Source organism: Chaetodon trifascialis, chromosome 9 (assembly GCF_039877785.1).
Source record: "Chaetodon trifascialis isolate fChaTrf1 chromosome 9, fChaTrf1.hap1, whole genome shotgun sequence".
In the NCBI taxonomy this organism is placed as follows: Eukaryota; Metazoa; Chordata; class Actinopteri; order Chaetodontiformes; family Chaetodontidae; genus Chaetodon; species Chaetodon trifascialis.
The window spans coordinates 3,753,994-3,780,570 of record NC_092064.1 but is presented as its reverse complement, the minus strand read 5'-3'; the positions used below and the strand labels follow the sequence as shown (position 1 = coordinate 3,780,570).

Genomic DNA, 26,577 nt, shown 5'->3' with positions numbered 1-26,577 from the left:
TCCTCTGGACTGGATGGATGGATGAAGGAGAACTAAGGCAGCCTACCAGGCCTGATAAAGTCCTAAAGAGCCAATACAGCTGTTAGAGGTATTTCATGACAAGAGTATAACAGGTGAAAAATGTGGAACATCTGTAGAATTCTTCCACATTGAGATGATTTGCCAATTAAGGATCATTTTTCTTATATTGTTTAACGTACATACACTGATACATCTAATTCCTCTATGCTGCAGATCTCCATTGCTGTTCAGAAACGACTAAAAACACATCAGTGGGACACATTGCTGCACTGGCTGACAAGTTCCTTCATTACAATGAACACACACACACAGTTTATTTTGACTCGTCCCTCTGCCCCAAATATCCAAATAAGCCCTAACTGTGAATTAATCCACAACTGAAATTACTTTCCAACTAAAGTACTGTTTTGTCCTGTGGGATTAACATTTGTTAAAAATACAGTGCTTCAGTTTTAGGAAAACATTTAGTTTTCTTAAAATGAAAACTATATACTCTTATATACTTATTTACATTTCTGTTTTCTTTAGTTTAGTGGATATTTAGATTAGTGGATATTTAGCAGGATCAGCAAACTGTTCAGTGGTGAAAGTTGGTCAGATTCTTCATGTTTGATCAGATAGTTCCAAATTCAAGTTAACATTCTGCTAATTTTAGAATTAATTGGCAAAGGTTTAGTATGAATAACTGTCGAATAAGGTATTCAAAATGTGTTGTTTTGGGATCAAGAACACATGTATCACTTTATGGAAGAGTTTAAAATAATACCCAGAGCCTGTTTCACACCAATAACTACATGACTGACAAGGAGTATTTTGGAAGTGCAACACCACAAAAATAAACACATAGCAGCAGTCAAAAAATGAGAGTATTGATAATTATTTAAAACCAATGAGGGAGGAAAATATGAAAAGGCATAACGAAGATACACAGCAGTGACGGCTTACTACCAAAGAGAAAGAAAGAAAGAAAGAAAGAAAGAAAGAAAGAAAGAAAGAAAGAAAGAAAGAAAGAAAGAAAGAAAGAAAGAAAGAAATCTTGGTAGCAATGACTGATCATCAAAAATAAAATCAATGAGAGTGTCGTACAGGATGAAGAAAAAATGAGAAACATCAAAACAGAGATACAATTCAAACAAATAAATAAAAACTGCTGAAAAAAGAAGAAAAGATCACAGATTACAAAGCAAAAAGACAAAAGAACTGGCTTTTTTCCTGCCCCTTCAGGAGACCAGCAGCAGGTCCTGAGTCTTCTCTCCAGTGTGGATGTGAGCACACATTATGACTGATTCTGCTGCCCCACTGTCACATTCAACCCAAGCCACATATCTCCCGAACATTCTGACACTGAAATGGCTTTTCTCAGACAGACAAATCAGGTGAAAATGAATTTTTCTGGAGACCCGTCTCTGTCTCAGCAACACACTCTGGCAAGATCTGGAGATCTGGAGTGAGCATATTAAGACAGCAGATAAAAACGAGCTACAAAATAAAGCGCAAACATTCAATTTGTCCTGTATCTGATCATGTATTGTTCTGATACGGACTAGGATTAGTGTGTCCCATTTCACACCACTGGCACAGTGTGTAATGCAATCTTGTTGTCATAAAGCATTTTTGCTTAAATTCAGACCCATTTTGAGAACCCTGCATTCTATGACATTATTTATTACAACTGCTAAACCAAATGCAAACCACCAGGACCAGGACATCATGAGAAATATACCGAAGCAGGACACCACAGAGCCTATCAGCAATCATACATTTTACAAAGCAAATGAACTTTGCAGGTCATCTTAATCAGTTGGAAAAAGGCCTGATGTTGTTTACGTTGACCACAGGATCAGGTCTCTACTGTCATTCTCAAAGCTCACTTATCAAATATCACAGGAAAATAAACCCTCACCATCTGTCTGAATCATTATAGCATTTCCTATTCAAACAGGGCATGAAAATTACATTTAAATGAAAATATTAAAATCTGCCCATATTTGTGGAGCCACCTGTACTGTATGTAAATGCACTTAGCAAAGGCCTGCAGTTACTGATGGTCTTAAAACTACATGATTTCAATGCATGGCGAAGATCCAGGTGGAAAAAATAGGCCAGAGGTGCATGAGAGCCGAGCTGGCTTACTTTAAAAACTGAACGTGTTGCAGTGCTCAAGCTCACAGGGTTACACTGCATTTACTGTGACATGAATGGGATTTGAAATGTTTGATTTTCTATTCTTGATATGCATGATGTGTTTTATCTGTTTTCCAAACAGCCCACAGAACAAGTTCGCATGTATGTTGTGGTTCATTAACCTATGCAAAAAAAAAAGGCGGTGGCCTGAGACAAAAGACGTCCATGAGCATCAGCTGGATGTGCGAGAGGAAAAGCTTTGGCCTACGCAAGGCCAGTGTTGACACAATGTGATTCAAGTAAAGACAGCGAATCACTGACTGAAGCTAAGATGTAATGCAGTGGGATTGAAATTTTCCTGCCAAACTGTAAATTAACAGAGTTTGTGAAGGTGTCTATAATGCATTTAAACTCACCCCTCTGGAGATAGAATATGTTAGAGGTTTTCAGCTATATATATATATATATATATATATATATATATATATATATATATATATATATATATATATATATAGTCAGATCTCTACTTTCAATTTCATTTTCATACAACTAAAATGAGGAAATGAGGAAACACTTAATGTAAAACATGTTTAATGTCTGTATTCTGTTAATAAACAGTTAATGGTCTATAACACAAAGCTTTAAGCAGACAGAACGTGACTACTCCTACTGTGAGGTGTCTGAACTGGTGTGTTAAAATGAATGAAAATACAATCAAAGACAGTGGTTAACGTGAAAATGTGAACATTTAAAATAAATATGAGTTATATAGTAGCATTTATTTTCATTATAAGTGCTAATTATTCATAAACACTTCACTCTCCATGAGAAGTGAGCAAACTCCATCAGCTGATGGAGGAGATCTGGTAAGTGGCCTTTGAGTTAGGATTTTTTTGTTTACTCTTCCTATTTCTATTTACATCAGCTGAAGAATGAACCCTCAAGCTCAGGGTGTCTTCATGTGCCTCGAGTCCATTCAAAATTTGAACCTGCCTGTGAATGTTTTGTACATGTAAATAAACAGTTAAAAATGCTTTCTAACAAACTGTACAGATTTGTTACTGTGCGTAATCACATATGATTACAGCTGTAATATACTGCATTATCAATCATTCACTGTTTATACACTTTATAGAAGTTATGATCTCCGACAAACACGTCAATAAACACTTACAAATATGCATTTCTCTGCCAACAGTCACATTATAGCGTGTTCTAAATCATTTATTATGTGTTTAAAGATGGGGTATAAGTGAAGTGTTGTGTCTGATAAGCGACTGAAGAAACACGACAGAGAAACCATGGCAGCGAAATGTCCCGTTAAAGCACGGATCTGTGGCTTCACACTGTAGCTGAGTTACACATGTGTTTCATAACCTGGACTTCCTGTGGAGAATAAAGGCTGACGTGTGTGTGTGTGTGTGTGTGTGTGTGTGTGTGTGTGTGTGTGTCTGCTACCTACCCAGTGCGTTTTGTGATGGTGCCCAGGGTCATGGGCTGTTTGATCTGAGCCAGCGGCAGCACCACAGTGAGGCTGGGCAGCGGGGACAGCCGCGGGTTCCCCATGTTGTTATTGGTGAAGTTGTTGTATGAGTCCTGGCTGCTCAGCTTGGCTGGAAACACACAGATGTACAGGATTATTAAAAGTGTTTTCTGTGATGGTTCCTGGACAGCAGGGTAAGAGAAATCCCCTCATGGATTCAGAGATCTGAATCATACATTTGGAGTATATGAACAGATAATAACAGAAATATAACACACCAATATGTCAGTAATGGTCACAGAATAGTGACACTCACACTGTGAACACTGGCACAACCTTTTATACGTAATTTATTTTTCAATGCTTAGTCATTCCTTTTTCAGCTCAGTGGTCTCAGACAGTATTTCTCAACATTGCTCGGTTTCAATTTGATGAAAAATTCACTTTTTCCATTCGTTGACTTTGGATTGCAGACTAGGCATTCAGCAGAACACCAGAGAACCTTGTTTACGCAACTGAAACACCTTTCCCTTGAAGTAAAAAAGCCTTCTTTGAATATTGTGCATTATATTTCTACCAACCCCCCAACACGCACACACACACAAACAACACAAGGCTGGGTTCAAGGCCTCCTGTGGAATGATTGGAAATAACTAGCTCAAGATGCTACATTACAAAGGCTCGAGCTCGGCTTCTAGTGCCTGGCAGTCTGTTAATCAAGGCCAATCAACAGGCCCTGCACACTGGTTCAACACACACACACACACACACACACACACACACACACACACACACACACACACACACACACACACACACACACACACACACACACACACACACACACACAGATGATTCTAAGAAACACATCTCATCTCACATATCCAGTGCAGTTCCAGCCAAACATAATCAGGCCATGTCAAAGGGCTTCTTCAAGGTCTAATGACCTTAACCAGCTGCATCAGGAGAGAAGCCTCTAGTTCACTTACTATTTAACTTAGCACATACAGTAAGCCTCCATCTTACTGGATAATACATTTCAAGACTATCTGTTTGCAAGGCACAGAGATAATATCTATATCGGGAAAAGCTGGGTACAGTATACAAAGCCATGTTTTTCTGAAGCTCTGAGACCAGGACAAAGATGACTGCAGACAGCGTTCTGGTCAGTAAAAGCTGTGTTTTATGACAGATTTAATTTCTTGCTTCCACCAGAAGCTACATTTAGACAACTTCATTACCTAAGGCTTGTAGCTGGAATCAGCGATCATCAACAATCAATTTAAAATCTGGTGACCATGTGTTTTGTGGATGCTGTTTCTGGAAAAAAATGGGGCTGTTGCATCTTTTAAGTGTCATTTTATTAATGTTATGACCATCACAAATATTGTTCCTTTTACCTCCATTGTACTGGGTTGGATGCACAAACCTCAGGAGAGCTTATTTCTGGACAATAGAAAACTAACTGCATGCCGACAAACCACTAGAGGTAAGTGTAACAACATGGGTTTCTGAGATGCCCCTTTAATACAATGAGAAAAGACACAGTCACATACAAACAGTTCCAAACTAACGTTTCACTACAGGGGATCAGAAATGCGGATTATAAAACAAATATGTTTGTAATCCTATGACAATAGCGACGACAAAAAAACGTATCCTGCTGATTCAACGGACAGCCCATGGAAAATTCCAAGTTCAAGTGCTTTCAAAAGAAATAAAGAGCAAACCTGTGGGTGCACCACAATACGCTCTTTGAATGTTTTCCTTGTCCCATTTGTTGCCTTAATAGATGAGTGACAGCCGCGTAACATAAAGCAATGAAAAGGGTGGAGGGGGGACAGGGAGACAAAGAAAACAAGGCGGACATCAAAGGTTACAATAAAAGTAGAGGAGGAGAGTGCCTTGTCATTATTTGGAAGGAGCGATCAAGAGGAGGCTGAATGCGAGCGGAAAGGGACTGCTGAGTGTTTTGGTCCAGTCTTTTAGATCATTAACATGTAGCTCTGAGTTTCATTAGTCCTGCCAAACCTCTGCTTTGTGGTCCTCCAAAGGCCTGTCTTCAGACCTCCGCTGGTCAACAATGCTGCGTGACCTTCAGATGGGGAGAGGACACCATTACACAAACGTGTCCTTCATTTCGTCCTGCTCCACTCCTGCTCAGACTAACAGAGGTCTGCACCAGAGCAGCTCCTGAAAGCTCTTCACATCTCAAAAGTGCTACACCCCCAGAGCCCGGCCAGTCACCTTTTGTATTGAGGGGAAGGGGCAGACGAGGAAAATAAATCTGTACAGGAAGCAGCCTGAAAAGCCATAATGGTGCTTCAGAGTGGAGGGTGAGGATTGGGGGAGGGGGGTGTTGATGAATTTACCTCATCCAAAACGGACATTTCACTTTTACCCTACTGCATTATTTGCTGTCATCCCACGCCCTTAAAAATAAGCTTTGCTGTGGATTATAGAACAGGTGTGGCTGGACTGAGGTGGGGGAGGTGATCACTGTCAGACTGTCAGATCATGCTGTGACTCAAGGAGCCCTAAATTATCATAGGCCCCAGCGATGACAACTTAGTGTGGAGCGTGTCAGAGACTACACACTGGCAGAAGATGATACATGAAAGGACTTGGGGAGACAGACAGCAGGGGTGTGTGGGCGGTGCATGTTTGTGTAGGTGTGTATGTGGTGGGGAGTTGCAGACAGAATGAGTTAAAGTATGGGGGAGTGAGGGTCATCGATCAAGACGAGGTTTAGCTTCTACAATGCAAAATTAAATGAATGGAACTTTTGGACCGCGTGCTGTGAAAACAGCTTTTTTAACTGGCTGATGTTCTTCCATGAGAAATGATCTAACACCCTGACTCTCCCTGTCTCCCTGTAGGACAATACAGATATTTCAGAACCTGGAGGAAACATTAGCCTCATTTGTGTTTTTATCTTGTCACTCGCATGTTTGTGTCATTTAGTCAAACAAATCTTATATTGATACATTTGAAATACAACCCTGACTCCAAAAGAGTTGAGACACTGTAAATGAACTGTGTTTACAGACAGAGGTGTTCGCAGAGTGTTAATCTCCTTTATCCAATCATGTGTTCATAAAGTGATGAACCTCCCTCCATCCTCACTTGTGAACAACTGAGCCTTTCCAGGATGCCCTTTTCATACCCAATCATGATACTATCACCTGTTGCTATTGAGCCTGTTTACCTGTGGACCTTTTGGAGCATTCCACGACTTTTCCAGTCTTTCGTTTGTCCAACTTGTTTGAAAAATAGATCAAATTCAGAATAAGCAGATATTTACAAAAATTAATGGAGTTGATGAGATAAAACATGAAATATATTGTCTCTGTACAGTTTTCAATTGAGCATTTGTAAAGGTTTCCATTACTTATCGCATTGTGTTTTATCTATATTTTACACATCCCAACTTCTGTGGAATCAGGGCTGTAGAAACACACACTGAAATGTGGGTTAGTGATAATTTAGTTGCAATAACTAAAAAGAATACCTAAAAAAATACACACAAAATTCAAAAGGTGATTTTTAACCTGACAAAGATAAAACTAATAGAAATTGTATTGAAAGTGTCAATGATTTAACTACATATAAATAAAAAAACAGGCAAATCTATTTCCATTACATAAATGTGTATTTTAAAAACAGGAACGTCTCGACTCAAGGTGGGCACCTCATGCTTACGTCACACTAGTGTAAAACACAATGACTGAGAAACTTCTGGTCAATGCAATTATTGTCACTTCCTGTGCTGTGATTGGGTCAGGATGGCTTGATGACTGCTAAAAGACTTCAGCCAATGCAATTCTGTGAAATGGTACTTCTCTGCTGTTGTTTTCATAGAGAGAGCGGTGGAGCAGACGCAGTATGCAAACACACTGAATAAGTGCGTCTGTATCCACCTGTGGCTGACAGCGGGAGTGGAAATTAGGCCTGCAAACGTGTCCACAATTTCACAAAGATTAAAATTTATTCAACAGAACTATGTGTACACGGCTTTGTAAATTAGACACAGAGTGTGTATGCATATTTTTGTATTTGTGCATAAACAGATATTTACTCTTAGAATTGACTCAGAATTCAAAGATTTGAGATTTATATTGTTTCACACACAACTGATCATGTTCAGGTTGGAGCCAAAGACACACCAAAAACCTCAGAGCACAAAATCTAGTCAGAATATTAAAGGGCTTCTTATTTGTACAGTACCGTCATCATGTTCCACTGACAGCATCTCTACTACTACTGCTTGAAACTACGACTGATATTGAAGTTTTGGTTTCATCATAATCATCTTTTCAAACTGCCTGTTGAAATTTAACTCCAGATTTGTTGAATGATCTCAGCTACTGCTGGTACCTTGAGTATTACTTCTAACACCAAACTGAGAGTCTGTACAGAAAAAGGTAGAAAGGAGGCCAGAGAGGAAAAAGGCTGACCGAGGCTACCACAAAAAGCAAGAGAGAGAGAGAGAGAGAGAGAGAGAGAGAGAGAGAGAGAGAGAGAGAGAGAGAGAGAGAGAGAGAGAGGGAGAGAGAGAGAGAGAGAGAGAGAGAGAGAGTGGGAGAGCGAGCTAGACACATGAGAGGCGTCTGGCAGACAGATGGAGCTCTAGACGGAGGCCATGATTTGATTAATGACGGGGCGTGATGTGCCCAAGCACTGATACATGACATCCCCATGGAAAGAAGATCTATCAATGCAAATCCAGCTCCGTCGCCGTTGTCGAGAGAAAAACTCTGACCCTGCCAAAAAGTCACACTGTCACCTGACTCTCGTCTCTCTTGCTCCCTTAATCCAACCATCCATCCAGGTCTCCTCCATCCATCCGTCCATCCATCCCTCCCTGTCTCAACAGCATTTGCATTCTATTCTCGCATTAAGCCTCTCTCTCTATCCTTCGCGCTCTTTCTCTCTCCTCAGCTGCCCTGTGTCACGCTATCTCATGTTTCTCTCAACTCTTTTAATACCCAATTTGCATCCAATACAAGCAAAAGGCTTCCAATGAGAAGCCGTCGTGCGACAGGACAAGCTCTGAAGAATGTGTGTGTGTCCACACAAACACTGTGTCTTATTTGAATTGTTCTGCCAGAGAGGACATTTCAGTCAAAGGAGGAAAAAAAAACAAAACTCTGGGTAGTGTAGTGTTAGGAGGCAGCAGGTTCGGCAGGTTGAGTGATGCTCTTGGAATAAGAGACCTTGGACCTGAAGATGATATTACAGCTGTGAAACAGAGGGGTTGAAAAACAGGAGGCAGAGTATGGAAGACAAGAAAAAAGCAACAATGTCCCAGCAGGGGAATACTTTTATGGTCGTGACTAGACTTTATATTTTTGGATTAAAGCTGCTATTTTTTTCTTGCTTCCTATTTTCATGGCCAAACAAGCAAAACCTCTTTGTGCATGCCAAGAGTTGTAGTGTGTAATAAAAACTTTGCTGATCAATGTGTTGGACAGAACTGAATTCTTGTCTGAGAGCAAATCTCTGCAGCAGCATTTGGATCATGCATCATAATCAGGCACTGAAACCTCTGTTGCTCTGGATTAAAGGCTGGGTAAGACAGGTTTTAGAACAGGGTTTCATAAACAAACACACCAACAAGAACATACAAGCTCAAAATGGATTAGAACTTAATCACACAGGGTGTAAAAAGTGCCAGCTCTGAAGGTGTTGAGCAACTCTCTCCCACAGTGGAATGATTTTTCTGGTCAAATGTCTGGAGACAGAAAAACTCCCACATACTGTTCACACTGCTCTTAAAATGAAAAATGATTCATTGAAACAATATGGTGCTGAGATCTTTGTACTGTAGGTCAAATACCTCTAACCTCAAGATGGTCTAAGGGCTGAAAGCTGGGCTTCATTTGTTCATACAAAGTGTGCAGTCTGTCTGCTCCATAGAGTCATTATTCAGTTACATTCAGTGTTTATTCTTGACCGGTCACACGTGCCATTGACTAACCATCACACAGTAAGAGGATGTCACTGCCTGCCTAAAATTAGGGCTGGGTGTCAAACCTCAACGCTTTGGTACCGAAATGACCAGAAACTGCCCATAGTGTCAAGTGTGTCCCGCATCAAACGATGATGTTTTTGCTTGTTTATGTTTTCCCCTCTCAGACATGTCCCGACGCAAAATCTGAGTCTGAATCACTTTCCCATACAAATCACGACAGCAGTCATAGTAGGTCTGAACTGAGTATTATCACACTGATGGAAAGACTGCAGCAAAATCTAAATTAAAATTAAATTAAATACATGGACAGATAATGCATGCCATGTCTCACCTTCAATAAAATCTCATACGCAAAATCTAAAAATCTGTTCAACAAAGCAGGAAAGTTCATTTTTAATCGTCACAGAGATTCTTCTCAGGCCACATCAGTCTATCAAAATGTTTCTGTCATCTTTTCCCTTTGCCGTGCAACACAAAAGAGGGGAAATAGAACCAGCACACTGTAATCACCACACCAACCGTCTCCCTGGGCATATGACCATGTATAAGTGAGATGATAAACATGTCAGCGAGCAGAGATCTTGTCAGTTGGTAGCGACTCCTTTAACACCTTTAAACTCTGTGGTTCCAAACATTATTCGATTTGTCTAGGATTTTCTACATCAATGTGATGATGTGCCTTGACACGTGAGGTATTTCTTTCACTGGATGAGGCAGTTATTACATTACATTAGATACTGCTACTTTGATCAGGATAGAGAATAGTTTCCACACGGCTCACCCCTGTGGCTTACTGTATGACTGTCCTGTAAAAAACTGGACATACATGCGAGCAGCAGACACTACAGTAAATGAGAGTGCAAACTTAACGTCTTGTCATTTTAAACAATATTTGACCATTTTCTGGCATCATTAAACAGACAGCAAAATTCTATAGTCTAATAAATAAAAACTAGTGAGTCGTAGAAACAAGAATCCCTCGAGGTCGTGGTTATAAACACACTCAACTACCAAATACGTTTTCAAACCCATTACTGACGCACCCTGTGGGAGGACTGAACACACTCCTTTCTTTTCATCATTACATTTCAACCCGACTTACACAGACTGGTGAACCAGTGTGAAACAGGCTTTTTTTCTGTGATCTGGTTAAATTCAACAATTTAAACCAGGGAGTCTTAGACGACAGTGTTTTTAGGTTAAGTATACTATTAGTGTTAAATATTTTGTTGAATTCAAAAAAGGGTTCAAACTTGCTGACAGTCCCCGTACAAAGGTCATCTTCAAAAATACTGATTTCATATTGGCACTGAAACAGTCTTGTATAGCACCATTTAAAAATACATACATGTCTAATAAAATCACTGATGCCATGGTTCTTTGATAATAACCAATATCGGCAGACCTTTATCAGTCTATCCCCTTTCTACCATTCACTCCTTGAAGTTTCCCAGACATGTTACAGGGGGGAGGGATTAAAGTAGAGAGGAAGAAGAGAGCCTGTAGTCTCTCTGTGCAGGAGGAGAAAGCTGGTTTTTTCGACCATCCCAATTCCCCAAAGTATCATTATTAAAACGCTCACTTCCACAGGGGGAGGAAAGAGAAGAAAAAACAGAGGGGAGAAGAGAGAGAGATAGACAGAGGGGAAGGCTAAACAGGGTTGAACACAAAGGGGGGAGGAAAAAAAAGAAGAAGGAGCGGGGATCCCCCACTGGACGGAGTAAAAACAAATTAAAAGAGCCCTTATAAAACACAGATGCTGCAAAGAAAATAAACTTCACAAGATTTATTGTTTTGCAAAGGAATCGGAAGACTGGTGGAAAAGCCATCAGGCCTTTTTTTTCCTTCTCCTTCCTTTTTTCTTTCTCTCTCAGGTAACATTGTGGCGGAGGGATCTATCTCCTCACTTTTCCCTTTCCCCCCTCTCTTTTCTCTTTGTACGCCGATCTTGCTCGTCTGCTATTTTCAGTCGGAGCTAAGAGTCGAGGTCAGGCCGGCCTGTGTGAAAATGGCTTCCTGCCCGGTCCCCCGCTCCCAAACCGCAAGCTAACGGGGAGGTTTTATTAACGGCCCTATTTGGGAACATTTTTTGAACATTTTGTGTTTTTATTGACGTTTCTCATGTCAGAGTACTGCACAAAAAAAAGACACTTGACAAGAGTGAAAAAAAAAAAATTCCCAAGACAACATTTTTCTTATTTTGTCATGAAACTTGAGAGCTTAAAAAAAGGAAGAAAAGTGGCATTTTTAAGTTTGTAGCATGCTGTATAAGGCAAACATGTTCTGAGCTGTGAGGAAAAAAACCAGCAACACAGAAGCAGAACATGCAAAAACACATGTGCACTCCTCTGACAAACAATCAAACGCAATCATAAGAAAACAATCAGGTTAAAGGGACGCGTGCAAACATGAAAACACACACACTTACACACACTCACACACAAGCAGCACCCTGAAATCAGATCTACAAGTTTACAGCATGTCAGTATTTACAAGGCTTCATCAGACAGGACTGAGTCACCAGCAAAGGGAGCTGGGAGGGGGTCAGACAGCTCGACCGGATCAGATGACACTCACACTCCAACCGTGTGTGTGTGTGTGTGTGTGTGTGTGTGTATGTGTGTGTGTGTGTGTGTGTGTGTGTGTGTGTGTGTGTGTGTGTGTGTGTGTGTGTGTGTGTGTGTGTGTGTGTGTGTGACTATCATCTGATTTGGGTCAAGGAGCTAGAACCTCAGAGTAAAGAGGGACGGGTTATGGCCAATGATTGGATGTTTGGGAAAGAGGGAGAGGGCAGGGGGTGGTGTGAGGAGGATGCAAGAACAGTGTGTGTGTGTGTGTGTGTGTGTGTGTGTGTGTGTGTGTGTGTTGGGGGGTACACTGTGATGTCACTAGATTGTTCTTGATAGTTTTCTCTCATGTGAACATGACAGTGGGAACTTTAAACTTTCAAATAAGAAAATAATGCTAAAATGTCTCAGGTATGGAATAATTGGTTATATGATTGTTTATTCACATTTTTGTCTTACAAACAATGTAGATTTGGGCTCATTAGTTAATTAATTTGCTCATGTGGAGGATGAAAGAAAAAAAAAAAACATAGACAATTAGGAGACGAACACTATGTGACTTAATTTGTAGCCTAAATACAACACTGTGCAAAATGTGAGGTTTAAAATAAGAATTGGGGTTTTATTAATTGCTTTTTCTAACATAGGTGAGGACAGAAATGTTTTCACCATATGATATAGAGTAGACTAATACTGGATTTGACTGATGTTTATAATAAAAATTGAAAATAACTGATTTTGAGATGATATTCAATATATATTTAAGTGTTTTTGGATGGCAAATGTGTTTTTTTTAGATATTAATTATCTGCAAAGGTGAAAAAATTGCACTGCAAGGCACTATTTGTATTTGGACCTAAAATAAGATGATGTCCCCAAAGAGACCGGGGACCATCATCAAGGAGAAACAACTTTTCTTTCACTGCAGCACAACACAAAAAATTGCATACTGCCTGTAGAAAATATTTGCTACAAAACAGACAGCTTGGTATTTCTTCATTTTTAAACGACGTTATATGTGATAACAAACAGATTAGAGTCTGCTGGCAACTAAATGAGAAGACGCCTGCAGATCCGACCTCCCCGGTCGGAGGGGGGACTGGCTGCCTCCGTCACTTTGTCTGGATCTGAATGATTCCACTTTTTAACCCTGTGGTCTGAAGGAGAGGAGACGGTGAGATGTCTGCACTGCTGTCACAGGACAAACGGTGATTTTCCTGCAGCTAATGCAGAGCTCACACCACTCTTCTTTTCTAATGGTGGTATTTTGTTTATTATTTCATCACAACAGCCATCTTCTTTCATCTGCATTAATAATCAAACAGCCCTCGTGTGCTACACACCGTATCAGAAGACACACACTGTGGTCCCACAGAGATCTGATTTGATTTCGCCTTTAAAAAATGGCCCTGGTCTAATGCTGATTGATTGACATTACAGTTATGTTTGGCTGTGACAGAAGCTGTGTTTGAATAGCGAGTAACGACCGCAGGGCCGTTTTGATCCGAATTTAGCCGGCAGAGTTTTGACAGCATCGGAGTCTAAATAAATGCTATGTCAAAAACACTTAGACACGATACATGTAAACAGGGAATTTAAGAGAAATGAGGGATGAGGTTTCATTTCACGGGTTGTTTTTAGGTTTTTAAAATCTTAATCTAAATGGTTAGTTATGCATGTCATGCTCAAATATTACTAGTGGAAATGATTGGTTGACTGCATTCACAAAGACAATATTACATTCATCCTTGAATGAATTCATCTAACAAACATGTTTTCAGTTTCATTCTACGCTGCACTGGAAAAAGCAGCAAAAAAGGCATTCTGACAAAAACTGCCTGTTCAGTGTTTTCAACATGACATACTGTACACCAAAACAGATCACTATGTGCACAGTATAAAATGTATAAGACAGGGTGATATCTGAATTATATTCAGTATATAATGTACAAAATAGGCTCCTTAAGTGGCCAACAGACCTGGTAGCCCTACCACTTGTGTATGACAAACATTTTTAAAGGCTTTAAGCTTCAGCAACACAACAAATAGAAGAGAAATGAGAAAAAAAAAAGCAAAACTGAAAAAAGAAGATGGACACATTGCAGCAGGACAAAGGCGGGATGTAAAACCTATTGATTCTGTGACAGTGGGAGGCTTTGGCTTTTCAGTGTGCACTTTTCACATGGTAGAAAATAAGCTGGAAGCCACAAGTGCCGTATGTGTGTAATGGCAAGCCAGCTTTATTTCTTTATCTCTACCTTCCAATTTTGCAAATCAAATAATGATGAGTGCAGCGGCGAGCACCCAGTGATAAGAGGGTTTAGTGGTTGTGCAGATTGAGTTATTAGGGTTCGTATAAAAAGGACAGAGGTCTCTGGCGGAGCCCGAACGCCAGCCAAGATACATATTCCTCGCACTGTGTATTTTTGGTCGCCTTAAAAGCCCTAAAAGTACAGGGGAAGGCTAATTTTCATGGTAAACAGCTTGTTCGATTGCACTGTGGTTTTGCACTGAGCACTTCGTTTATTGACTCAAGCCAAGCTGGGCTCTGGCTCCTCTGCCGACCACAGGGCCAAGCCTGCCGATGGAGCCTGCAACAAATACAAGCCGCTAACACTAGCTTACCTTTGATGGCACACAACTGTTAAATCAAATGTACTGAGTAATGTACAAAGCCTAATCCTCTTGACTATATGGCAGGTTGAGGGAAAAATGCTTTTAAAACAACATCTGCTCCTTTTAGAAAGCTATTTGTCATTTGTGATTCCCCACTGACTCGTAATTTGTAGAGTAAATTATTAAGATATACAGTATACAGCAGGATTTGAACGTGATGCTTGATTCTATGTGTCCAATGAAATACATGAAAAATGAGAGCAAAGAAAATCTTCATTTCTAAAGCAGTTTTAAAAACATTAAATATAACGTCTGAAGAAAAATGTCTTGATTTCCTGCATCATCTTCTCAGGACAACAATGAAAGAAGAAAGAAAAGGAGAAAAAAGACAAAGACTACAGTTAAGAGGTTTCTGCATTGAGCACAAAAGTGTTCAGCTGCTTTAAAAAAACTAACTCCAAAGGAGGGCTGCAAGTTGTTTTAGCTGGAGGAAGTGGCCATTCATTAAAAAAGCCAGAGAAATTTCCCCTCTCCTTCACTGTTGTTAGATTTGTATCGAGGCAAAATCCTTGCAGCACAATTCAAGCTTCACAATCCTTTCCTCTATGACTGTATGGCCTGGCTGCTCTGCTCCTCCCTCTTCAGACGACTGGGAATCCTGACCACACAGCGCCACACGGAGGACAACTCTGGTATTAAAAAACAGGGCTGCCACTAGGCTCAGATGTAGAATTCTGTAACTTTGGGTTACTGCAATGAAATACCTCCATGATCTACTGTTCATACATATTATTAATGATTTCCCTAAACAATGTTTTTTTTTGTTTTTTTTTTTAAACTCCACTTTAGCTGAAAACCATGTCATGTTTTGAAAAAATAAATAGTTCTTGAAAACTTACTTCTTGAAAAGTTTATTTAAGCATATTCAAGTGACATATCGACCGTCGACGTTCCCTGATTTTCTCCAAATTCTTCAACTGCTCCTGTTTATTTGTGGCCTCCAGCTGAGACACAGAAGCACCATACAAAGGTCTGCAGATAAATCACAGGACGCACTGCTGTGGTCACTGATAAAGTGTGTGAACTACATGTCAGGAGTGTCGGCACATGCACACTATGCTTTGTGCAGATGCATGTAAGACATAGGACAAGGTCAGAGAGGGTGAGGTACTGATAACATTTGTCCTTGTGTAAGTCCTGACCCTTCAACATCTATTCTATATCCTCTCTGCTGGACGGCACTGAGGCCAGTATATACGTGGCACAAAACTCAACAAATGACTTTGTTTTGCCTCAGACAACCTGAAAATGTTTTGTGCTTTCCGTCTAAAATGTCACTTCAATGATCTAGAATGATGTGTGATGATGTAGAATAGAAACGCACACATAAGAACAATTCCTTTTGTCTGAGCAGATGTGGAAATGTGATCATTGAACAATGGACCCAAACACTGGAATATACTGCCACACTCCATTTAGCAAGATTTAGACACTTAGACAAATACATATTTCGGAATTTTACTGAAAATGATAATGACTGTGGGACACGTGGGTTAGTTTAGACAATATGATGTATGTTGTCAGGTTTTTTTGTCCTTTTTGTACTGTGGTAGCTCCACCTCTAACGTATCTGGTTCTTAAGGCCTTATAACAGCAATTAAAGTTTTGCTCTTTATTCTCCCATGAATTCGTTTCATTTATGTCCTTTTCACTGAAATTTTCCCTGCTTGAACACTCTTCTCTACAGTATGTGAGCAGCATGTGTTCTTGTGGGTCCGTCATGTTCTGTTGTACTGCCTTTATTTTTTTGAAATCTGAAGCAGATTAGTGCACCTGTCTGAACACCAGCAAAATTCAATCAAAAAACATTTGACAACATATGTGTTTGTATTTGGACGTTGTAGGCAATGAATCAGTAAGAAGAAATTTAAGCTAATATTGGACTTCTAAAATGATCTTTGCCTCAATGTGATGAAGTGTCTTGATCTTTATAGATAATACATTTTCTGGATTAGCCAGACACACACATTCACATTTTATCTATAACTCTTAACTGTTGACGAAACATCTCACGGCAAGTTTCATTTAGTAGCTGTTTTCAACATTTTCATCATTTCATGTGATCTTCCTCTGCTGATACAGTTTACTGATTATTTAAATACATTTCTTTCACTCTCAACTTTTCAGTCAGCATGAACAAAAGATCTAAACTAGTGCTGAAGACAAAATGGAAAACTGATTATCTACTATTTCGTGACACTAGGAAAGCTTCATCTACCAAGACGAGTTATATGACAGAAAGCTCTAGAGCAGCTACTCAAAGGATTGTGTTGTTTTGCGACTAGAATGGGATGTCGAAGTAAGAAAAGAGAATAAAAAAGCAAAAATGAAAGAGCACTGTTAAAATTACAAAACGTGGTGAACATGTGGGCCTGTGGTGGCTTTACAAATGCTGCTTAGCTCAGTCTCAGGCTGGACACTGATCCAAGGCAGACAGCTCATCATGATGACTGAAATCTGGACAAGTAATCTAGCCCAGTGTTTCATGCTGTTTACACGTTTTTCAAATGACCACGCTAACTTGCTCTGTTAAATCCATCTACTATATGAAATGGAGATTTAGACATCTTCAACTGTACTCTGTAACTGTTTAACGGACAGTAACTATACTGTCAAAAACAGGGTCACAGTGAGGTCGTGTACATGCATGTCACACACCAGCAGTTATGAGGTAATGTTTCCTTGGCATCGACCTCTGCAGAGCGTTGGTGTTTTTCACCACAGGACGATGACTGACGAAGGGGAGTGCTGGGGGAGGGGGGAGGCGAGATAAAACAAAAGTCCAAACCCAAATAAGCAAGCCGTCAGCCTCTAATAGCAGAAAGGAAGTGCCCCTTTATCAACAAGTGAATTAACAGTTTCCCGTCACACCTTGTTTTTTGCCTCCCCCTTTCTCTCTGAACCAGCGCCAGGGCCCAGATGGCCCCGTGATCGGACCACCAGGGCTTCTGCTCGGTGAGGAAACAAATCTGTTGCACTGACTAATAGCCTCGTGTTGATGTTTTACGGTTGGGACGTGTATGACCAGCGCTGTGTATACACACCAAAGGCTCCCATGTATGTTAAAAAATGCACGTCAAGTCCTGACTGCCATTAGAGTGTCGCAGGAGAGAGGAAAGCAGAGACATTTAACAGTGTTTCATGTTCACAGTTGGACAACTGACTCCAAGTCAGTAGATAAAACCTCATCTCCATCTACAGCACGACAGCACAAATGAAATATGAAAGCAGATCAACTGGAAATATGAAAAATGTTTTTTGGATTATTATGATCAAGCTGTTTCTGGAGAGCTCAAAACTTGTTTGCACTGCACACTGTTGTATTATATAGTAGTGCGGCTGGATCTGAAAAACATCTGAATAATAAAAGTCTACAGTGGCTGCCATATGCCTGGTATAGCCTCAATAACCTCTGCCCTGCGCAGAGAAACAGCACTTACTAATCAAGCTTTTTATGCGCTGGGCCGCAGACAAACCGCACTTTACAGCATGGGACGGTCACATTATGGGTCATCACCTCAAATGACAATACACTGATCATACAGAGGAGGAAAGGCTTTGGAAAAAAAGAAAAAGGGACGTAAGGGATGTAAATAGCCATTCCAGATTTTAACCGTGACAAGAAGATGGCCAATTGCAGCCTCTATTTTTAGGTGTGCTGGCGGCCCAGGCTGGCAGCTTTGAGAAGGATGTGTACTTTTCTACATTTCCTTCCCAAAAATCAACGCTGTCCTTGCTGGCGACAATCACAGAGCAGCTGTTGTGGCTAGGTGGCTCGACCCCGGCTAGCCTCACCCTACTGCTCTCTGCCAGCCTAAGAAAAACACCTTTGCTGCCCAAAATTCACACCCGGTGAGCAAAAACAGGCGGAAGGCAGACACAAAAGCAAATGTGACTCAAAAGTGTTTGTATCCGGTGAAAATTATGGAGTTTTTATCAACGCTGGTGGCAGCGGTAGTGGTGGACGGGACTGGATTTCTAAATTTACATGTGGCAGGATGCCTTGTTGCCAATTTATCTTCAAAATAACAGACACGCAGAGACCTACATGACCTTGCTTCACAGAGAACTCACTGCTGAACTGATAATGACCTACTGTGATATGCACTTCTTGGTTCTTTTGCACCAGATAAACACATGCTTGCTTTTGAGGGTGAGGATCATCCTGTTTTGGTGTGGGAGCTTGTCTGAAAATTCTAATTTATCACAGACTTAATTCTCAACACTCAGAGAAGCCTCAAAAACACACTGACATGTAAACAGTATATAAAATTGCACAGTGCACAATGTGATGGTGACAGTACTGCAAAAGGTGCAATTACAAAAAGTCTATCTCATGAGACTTTATTTTGTTATTTTATTTACACAGAAGATGAGTGATTTTGTAACTTTGCATTTTTACAGTGAAGCTTTAAAATGACCAGCTTCTGAACTATTTTGTTTCCACCTCAGAAGAGTGTCCCTACACTTATATTTCTGATCACGTTGACCAGAATCTGCACTTTTATTAAGGCAGAATACACCTGTTAGCAGAAACTCTTGAAACAAGAGGGCAGAGCTTGAATGTAATGTAATATTAACTGATTTCCTTTGAAGTGCAGCAGTGGTGAAGGGGAAAAGCACTCTGGGAGTCCTTGCACAAGAAACTTTTACCTGCACATAGTAAAAGCGAGTGTAAAGCTCCTCGTGCATTACAAGCTTCTTGTTATCCCACATAAAGAAATGCATCTCCTGAGGATCCGTGTCTTCCTACCTTTGAAAACTGGGATAAATCAAAAGACAAATACCCAAGTTACCACAGTGTTCGTCATGAATTTCTGAACTCGTCTGATGCAGATACACTGACATATGTGTCAGCTCATAAATGACGAGCAACTGACACCATTCTGCACTTTGTCCAGCAGAGAGTAGTTAAATGTCCTGCCCAGGTCACAAGTGTCTTTGTTTTTAAAGCCAAATATCAATATCTGCACTAACCTCAGAAATTCTGTCCTACTGTGTGTGTGTGTGTGTGTGTGTGTTTACTCATTGCGGCTCTATATAACACATTATCCTACTTGTTTGTGGAATTATTTGCAGCGTGGGTTAAAAGGTGCAGGTGCTTTTAGAAAAACGTCTTGACGTGCAGTCTTTCCACACGTCACATATGAGAGACGGTCAGTGAAGCATATTGAACTTTAAAAGTGTCAGACACCACGATACGAATGAGGTTCTAACAGTGCAAGTACACAAAGTGACTGACTTGTAGCTCACACAGTAAGGAGCTTTGAGTTTATCAGAAAGTGAGCTAGTGGACGCATGGTATGGATTAACACCTTGATAAAAGCGGTGTGAAACCTGACTTCAATTTCCTGTGGACTATATTATAAACTGTAAAATATTAGATATGAAACTTTCCATTTTCTCAGGAGTCAAGAAAACTCCTCCATGCGGCTCACATGTAATCTTTCATTCTGATCCCAAGCTTTTTTTAAATATATTTTACCACAAAACAATGATCACTTCTGTACACACTTTATCTTCTTCAGATGTACAGACACACACACATGCACACAAACTCAATGAGGTATCACTGTGAGGACTAATTGTTGACAGGTGGCCCCAAAGCTCTCCTTTGAAACAAAAGTGTGATTTACGACCACGCTCCCCGAGACCTCAGCTTTCAGCGCCGCTACTACAAACTTATCGTTCTCTCCCCTGTCTGTCGCTCCCCCTCCTTTCTTCCCCCTGTTCTATCTCTCCTTCATTTTTCTCAATTGCACCTCATTACTTTGCTCACTCACTTTCACCTTCTACCCCACTTTGATGTTTCTGTCCCTCTGTCTCTCATCGCAGCGGAGCAGTGACTCTCCAAAGTCAGACATCCTTTTAATGTTTGATGGCCAATTTTTCACAGTGCAGAGTAATGTGTGTGTGTGTGTGTGTGTGTGTGTGTGTGTGTGTGTGTGTGTGTGTGTGTGTGTGTGTGTGTGTGTGTTGGTGTAGGGGTTACAGAGGGGTCTGGGTCTAGACCAGGAAGACAGGAAAGCGAGAGGAAGCAAGGGCGCCATTGAGAGAGTGTGCGTGTGTGTGTTTATGAATGTGTGTATACATGGCTGGGGGTGCAGTGTGAGTTCTGGGGCAGGCAGATAATATGACTTGACCCTGGCTTCATGGTCCAAGCATCTTCTGTCACCTCTTCTGGCTCTTATGAAGACTAATTTATAAGAACAGAGTTTGGGAACAGCTAAGAGGACAAGTGCATTATGGCCCTGCGATGCATTTGTAAAGGAGGGATAAGTGATCAGGATAAAAGTCTCTATCACAGTATGTGAAATCTTATATTGAAATTAATTAACATAAATTAACATACTTTAATATATATTGTGATATTATAAATGCCTCTGTCTAATCTAGTTAATAAAAAACCTGAGCAATTGAGGTACTTTATCACAATGATGCAAAACTCCTTTAAATTCAGTATCATCTTGAGACAGTCATGCAGTGATTTCCAAATTTGTCCACACAGGCCTCCTACAGCTACAGATATTAAAGAGATTTGCGATATGCGGTTTAACAAAATCTGACTAGAGGTCAACATAAGTCGACTAAGAAAGCCTACCACACCATATACACATTGGCTTATTTTAGAAAGAAGGAAGACCCTTCTAAAAGTTGTTTCAACCCATTAACACTGAGCTTGGAGGACAGATTTAGAGTGAAGGGGAGCAGATCTTCTGTGGAATATGTTCAACAGCTTCCTCCATGACCTGAGAGTTTGACACTTTTTGGACCTTAAAATGCTATTTCATCCAGAAGTGCTCCGTTTTTTTCAAGGGTTAAAGATCTGGCTTCCATTCCAGTAAGCTGGAAACGCTCTGGAGCAAAGAGCAGACAAAAAACCATCATAAAATACATTCTACAATGTCATGTCAAATTCCCTACTAGTCAGTTCCTGTTAGTTGGTTCTCTGAAGTGTTTATCAAGTTCTTGACCTTGCCTGGCTGCAGCACACCTACTGAAGCTGAGGGATATTCCTGGAAACCCATGACTAATGAGAACTGTCATATTTTACACTGAGTAACACCTCTGGGGTCAAGCAGTGCAGCTGACACAAAGTGTGTGTTTATCAATGTGTACCTATGTCAGCTAGGGACACACAGACACTGTGAGCAGCCTGCATTGGTGTTTGACAAACAAGAGAGACAAGGTTATGGCACACAGATCAGAGTCCCTGGAAAAGAGCTACTGGGATGACCAGTCACTGGAAACACACGCAAAAATGCACACACACAGACGCACAACTGGACACAACTCAACTGTAGTCTGAGGCAACTATTGATTCTTTACTTCTGATGTGAAACTCTGCAGCATCTCGCAGACAAAGAGCGTGACAGAGACACTTTGATCGGTAGAATAAATATTGGACTTCATTCATCAGGTGGTTAGAAACACTTCAAATGAATACTGATGTTGTCTTGTGTCTGCTGGATGTTTAAATAGTCAACTGTTTGCTGGCACATTCATGATAACACCTTCATATGTCAGGAATACGATATGTGAGTATGTGTGCATTTGTTTTGATTTCCCTTTTCTGCCCCTAGTGGCCAGAAGGCAGAGTCAGCTGGAGAGGTCTCCGTCTGTGGACAGCTTTATAAAGGACCAACACAAAAAAATGACAACTGACAAATGAAAAATCCTAAAAACCTGTTTTATTTTTCTCTCATGGAAGGCAGTTTTGTTTCTTCTTCTCCTTCTTCTTCTTCATTGAGGTTTTTTTGGCAGTTGGCAAACAACTGGCTTTGTTTCTTGTGCCCGACCTATACTAGTTTATTGGAGCCATGCTTATCACAGCGTACACCGGCAACTTCAGACGAAACAAGGCTTTGTGCAGCCTAGCTTATTGGCTCCAAACCAGTCTTTGGAAACATGTTTAATTCACATTTGCTTTCCAAAGACTGCAGAGTTGCAGTGAAACGATGGACAAGACAGATGTGTGCTGTATTTTACTCTGCAGTGCAAGGACTGGGCCAGCGACGCAGTGACTGATAAAAAAAACGGTTTGAATGAAATCCTGTGGACTATGACTGGGTACTCTCAGAGGTGTAATCTTGGACAGAATATTCCATTACATCCATAGGTGGCTGACAACCAAGTTGATGCCCAGTAGCATCAAGGCCCAAAAGCCAAGAAAACCAGCAAAAGGTTTTCTGACCAGTCAAATGTGTAACTCAATATGTCAATAAATAATACTTTAATTGAATTAAATATTTTTAATTCAATTCATTATTATAAGTTATAGTGTAAAAATTTAAAGAAGTAAAAAAGCTTTCCATTTTTGCCCTAAGCTCTAATCAGATGCAAAAACCTTAAAACACAGATTCTTTTCCAGCCGTATTTATTCAGAGAAATATTTCTTTGCTGAGTTTATTGCCTGTGGTTGATATGTTTTTAAAAGAGTACTTTGCTCTATACTGAGATCATGATTATTTCTCACGTGTGTTATATGGGCTAAGTCTGGAGGGATCATGCGTTTGTTTGTATGTGTGTGTACTACTGGACTCATCAGCCCAATATTTTTTGCACAGTTAAGACTGTATGATCAAGGACCTCCTGTGGTTGCTGTGATTAATTTATTGACGGCTCTGTTTTATACCGCCATTGGCTGCTGACTCCTCCCTCCTCTTAACAGGCCAGTAGTGATCAGCAACTGCTTGAGTTTGGAATCTTGTTCCAATGTCAATGTCCGTGGAGCTCACATTAGTGTTGGTGGATTCTTTTGTTGGGGTTTTCACTTTGAACTTGACACTTTACATCACTGGTGTTTTGGAGTCTGCATACTGTCTCCTGTTCATTCCACAACTCTCATGTACACACACCGGACACTCAGCCTGCCCTCAACTCTCTGCTCTCCACATGGTCCCTGACCCACCTGGTGGAGATCTGCACTCTACTGAGGACACTGAGGGCACTAGTTAAACCATCTTTTGGACGAGAGAACAAACTTTGTTTGTAGTGTCCATGCATAAGTCTAAGGGCACTTGAATACGAAGGATATCTGGTGAAAAACAGTTTCTTCAGCTTTCAATAAATTTGCTGTAACTTGACCCTGATGAACCATGGATACTGTAAACACAAACATCAGTAAGCCCTTTACTTGCCCTCCCTCCCAGCTCCTTACCATGCAGAGGAGACCCTGAAGGGCTACTGGACAGGCCAGGTATGGGGCTACAGCGGCCTCCGATGCCGCCTCCTCCACCCAGGATGCAGCCACCTCCTCCTATGCCTCCTCCACTTGCTCCTCCTCCTAACGCAGCTGCCCTGTTCAGCTCTTGTTCAATCTCCTCCAGGCCAGCGCTCTTTTGGAAGCGAGACATCCGGTTGACCACCCGTGGGGACATGTGTGTGCGGGCACAGGGTGCCCCACCGTAGGGGTTTACAGGAAATACATGGGTGGTGCCACGGAGGGTGCTGATGGCTACCCAGCGACTGTCCTGGCTGAAACACATGTCCTGGACCTGGACAGAGACAGGGCAGGTTCAGAAGTCAGGGGACATAGTAGCACAGCACTTTCATGTTTAAATACTGAAAGGTGAGGTGTAACACAGCAAATGTGACAGTGAACAGGCAGCTGATGTATCGTGTATTGATGCAGCGGTGTGTATGGCTATCAGCGCTGGCCGTAACTCTACAAAGTCAATACAGACAAAATAACAGATTCTGGACTCTGTGGTTCTGCTGCTCTTCTCCAGATTCATTTATCCAATGGGAAAAGTTCTTAAAGAGTCTTTAAATTCTGAAACAAAACTAAATCACAGAGTTTGGAGATCCACTGCTATTCTACAAACAATCTCGATGTTTAAACTGTGAATCTTTCAGAATCGCTCACCAGTGTCAGAAAAGCATATGAGGCCAGTTACAGTCAAATCTGAATGTCATGCTGGAAGATGGAAATCATTCATGAAGATATCCATGCCATCCCAGATATGGCTTTGGATAGGTGTGTGTGTGTGTGTGTGTGTGTGTGTGTGTGTGTGTGTGTGTGTGTGTGTGTGTGTGTGTGTGTGTGACACCAAATTGGTCTGAGTTGGACAAAACACAAATGAAAAAAAAAGACTGAAATGTGGAGGGTGCATGTGCCACCGAATGTTTATTTATCTATTAATATTCATTTAGTTCCCCCTTGCACACTCCTACATCTTTTTCCTGTAACATCCAGCCGCCAGCTCAGCCTACAGGTCAGGTTTATTCCACTTCTGAGCCTTGCAGGTGCATGGCGGGACATGCAAATACAATGAAAATTGTTGAAAACATTTGTCAAAAGGCTTTAAATTACATTTCTTATTTTCTTTGATGTATATAGACATATGCTGTAGGTTGAAAAAATGAGTGTTAATGTATGGCTTTAGATTTATTTAAATTATGTATTTAGCTTTATTTTACATATTCACTTATTTTTGTTTCAAGTATTTAGTATCACCCACGGACCTCGGACACAGACTGTGACTGCAAATTCAATCAAAGCTGCAGCACACATCTGTGTTCTTGCCATTTTTTTAACTTAACTTTGACATTTGCTCCAAATTGTATAAGCTACTTAAACTGTAATACACGATTTGAGCTCTCGGAAAACCTCCAACAACATGAATAATATATGCTAGAATGCTGTAGTTTGTAATCATTAAAACTTTCCCATTTGCCATTCTTACATTGACACATACGTAATCCAGCTGTGAATGAGAAAAATGTGAATAGTGGCATCCTGCCATGCAAAACAACAGAGCCATGTTTGTTTCCAAAAAGCATGTTAAGGCTGAGATGATGTTTAGTGACATATACTCATATAACGTTTATATTAGAAAGTTATAAATGGGGAAAATGAAAAGCGTGCATAGAAACATTCTGAAAATGCTCTTAGCTTTTAAAATCGATCGTTATTGGGGAATGGTTAGGACAGTGAAAATTACACATGCAAATTCGATTTTCAAACTGATGTTGTTATTGTTAGTGTAAAAAAGGTTTGGCTTCAGCAGTTCCATCCAACTTCTCCACATTACCATATTGAACACAAGTAAAATTAACTAATGAGTATTTTTGAAAATTGCAGAAAATTAGAGTGACTAGAATGAAGTGTCATCAGACAGATGAACAATGCTGACTGAGGTGCATGACGAAAGATGACCAGGATGAGAGGATTAGACAGCAAAGTTTTGGCAAAGGTGAAAATGAGCTTGTCTGGTGGCAAAATAAATGACTAAGAAGAAAGATAACAGTTGATGGCATCCTCTGTTAGCCTCCTCCTAAAACAGTGGCTGACTCAGGGAGCAGACACTTGAGAAGATAGCATCTCCCTGAGCATGTTAGACATGCAGGAAACCAGACAGATAGGCTGCAAGAGACAATACAAGCAAAGGAGAGTGGGAGAGAGAAAATGCAAAAAGACAAAGGAGTGACAAAGGGTGACAGACTGATGAGGTGATAGTATGCTGAAACAGCGCCTATCACTCGACATATTAAAAATAGAGGGTGGGGAAAGATGATGGGATTCGAAGAAATGAAAGGAAAAGGTCCAGGAGAAAGTTAAGATGAGGAATGTCTAACTCCTTCGCCAGCAAGCATGTCAGCCAATCAGCAAGACAGCTCTGTACTTGCAGGCCTCTCTAATCTTCTGCCAGGTCAGACTCAGTAATTGTCCCCAGCAATGACAGTTAATGGGGCATCCTCTGCATACCAGACAGTTACTTTACTTC

General features: G+C 40.7%; 1 protein-coding gene across 5 annotated transcripts in view; it reads right to left on the bottom strand.

Annotated features, from left to right (window-relative positions):
- bcas3 (BCAS3 microtubule associated cell migration factor) overlaps positions 1-26,577 on the bottom strand; it is a 336,382-nt gene that overhangs the window by 238,125 nt on the left and 71,680 nt on the right. For all 5 annotated transcript variants that reach the window (XM_070969920.1, XM_070969919.1, XM_070969924.1 and 2 more), the window contains exons 15-16: positions 24,009-24,345; positions 3,611-3,761 (exon numbers count right to left, since the gene is read on the bottom strand). In XM_070969920.1, coding sequence (XP_070826021.1) covers positions 3,611-3,761; positions 24,009-24,345 — 488 coding nt within the window. The remainder of the gene's footprint in view (positions 1-3,610; positions 3,762-24,008; positions 24,346-26,577) is intronic.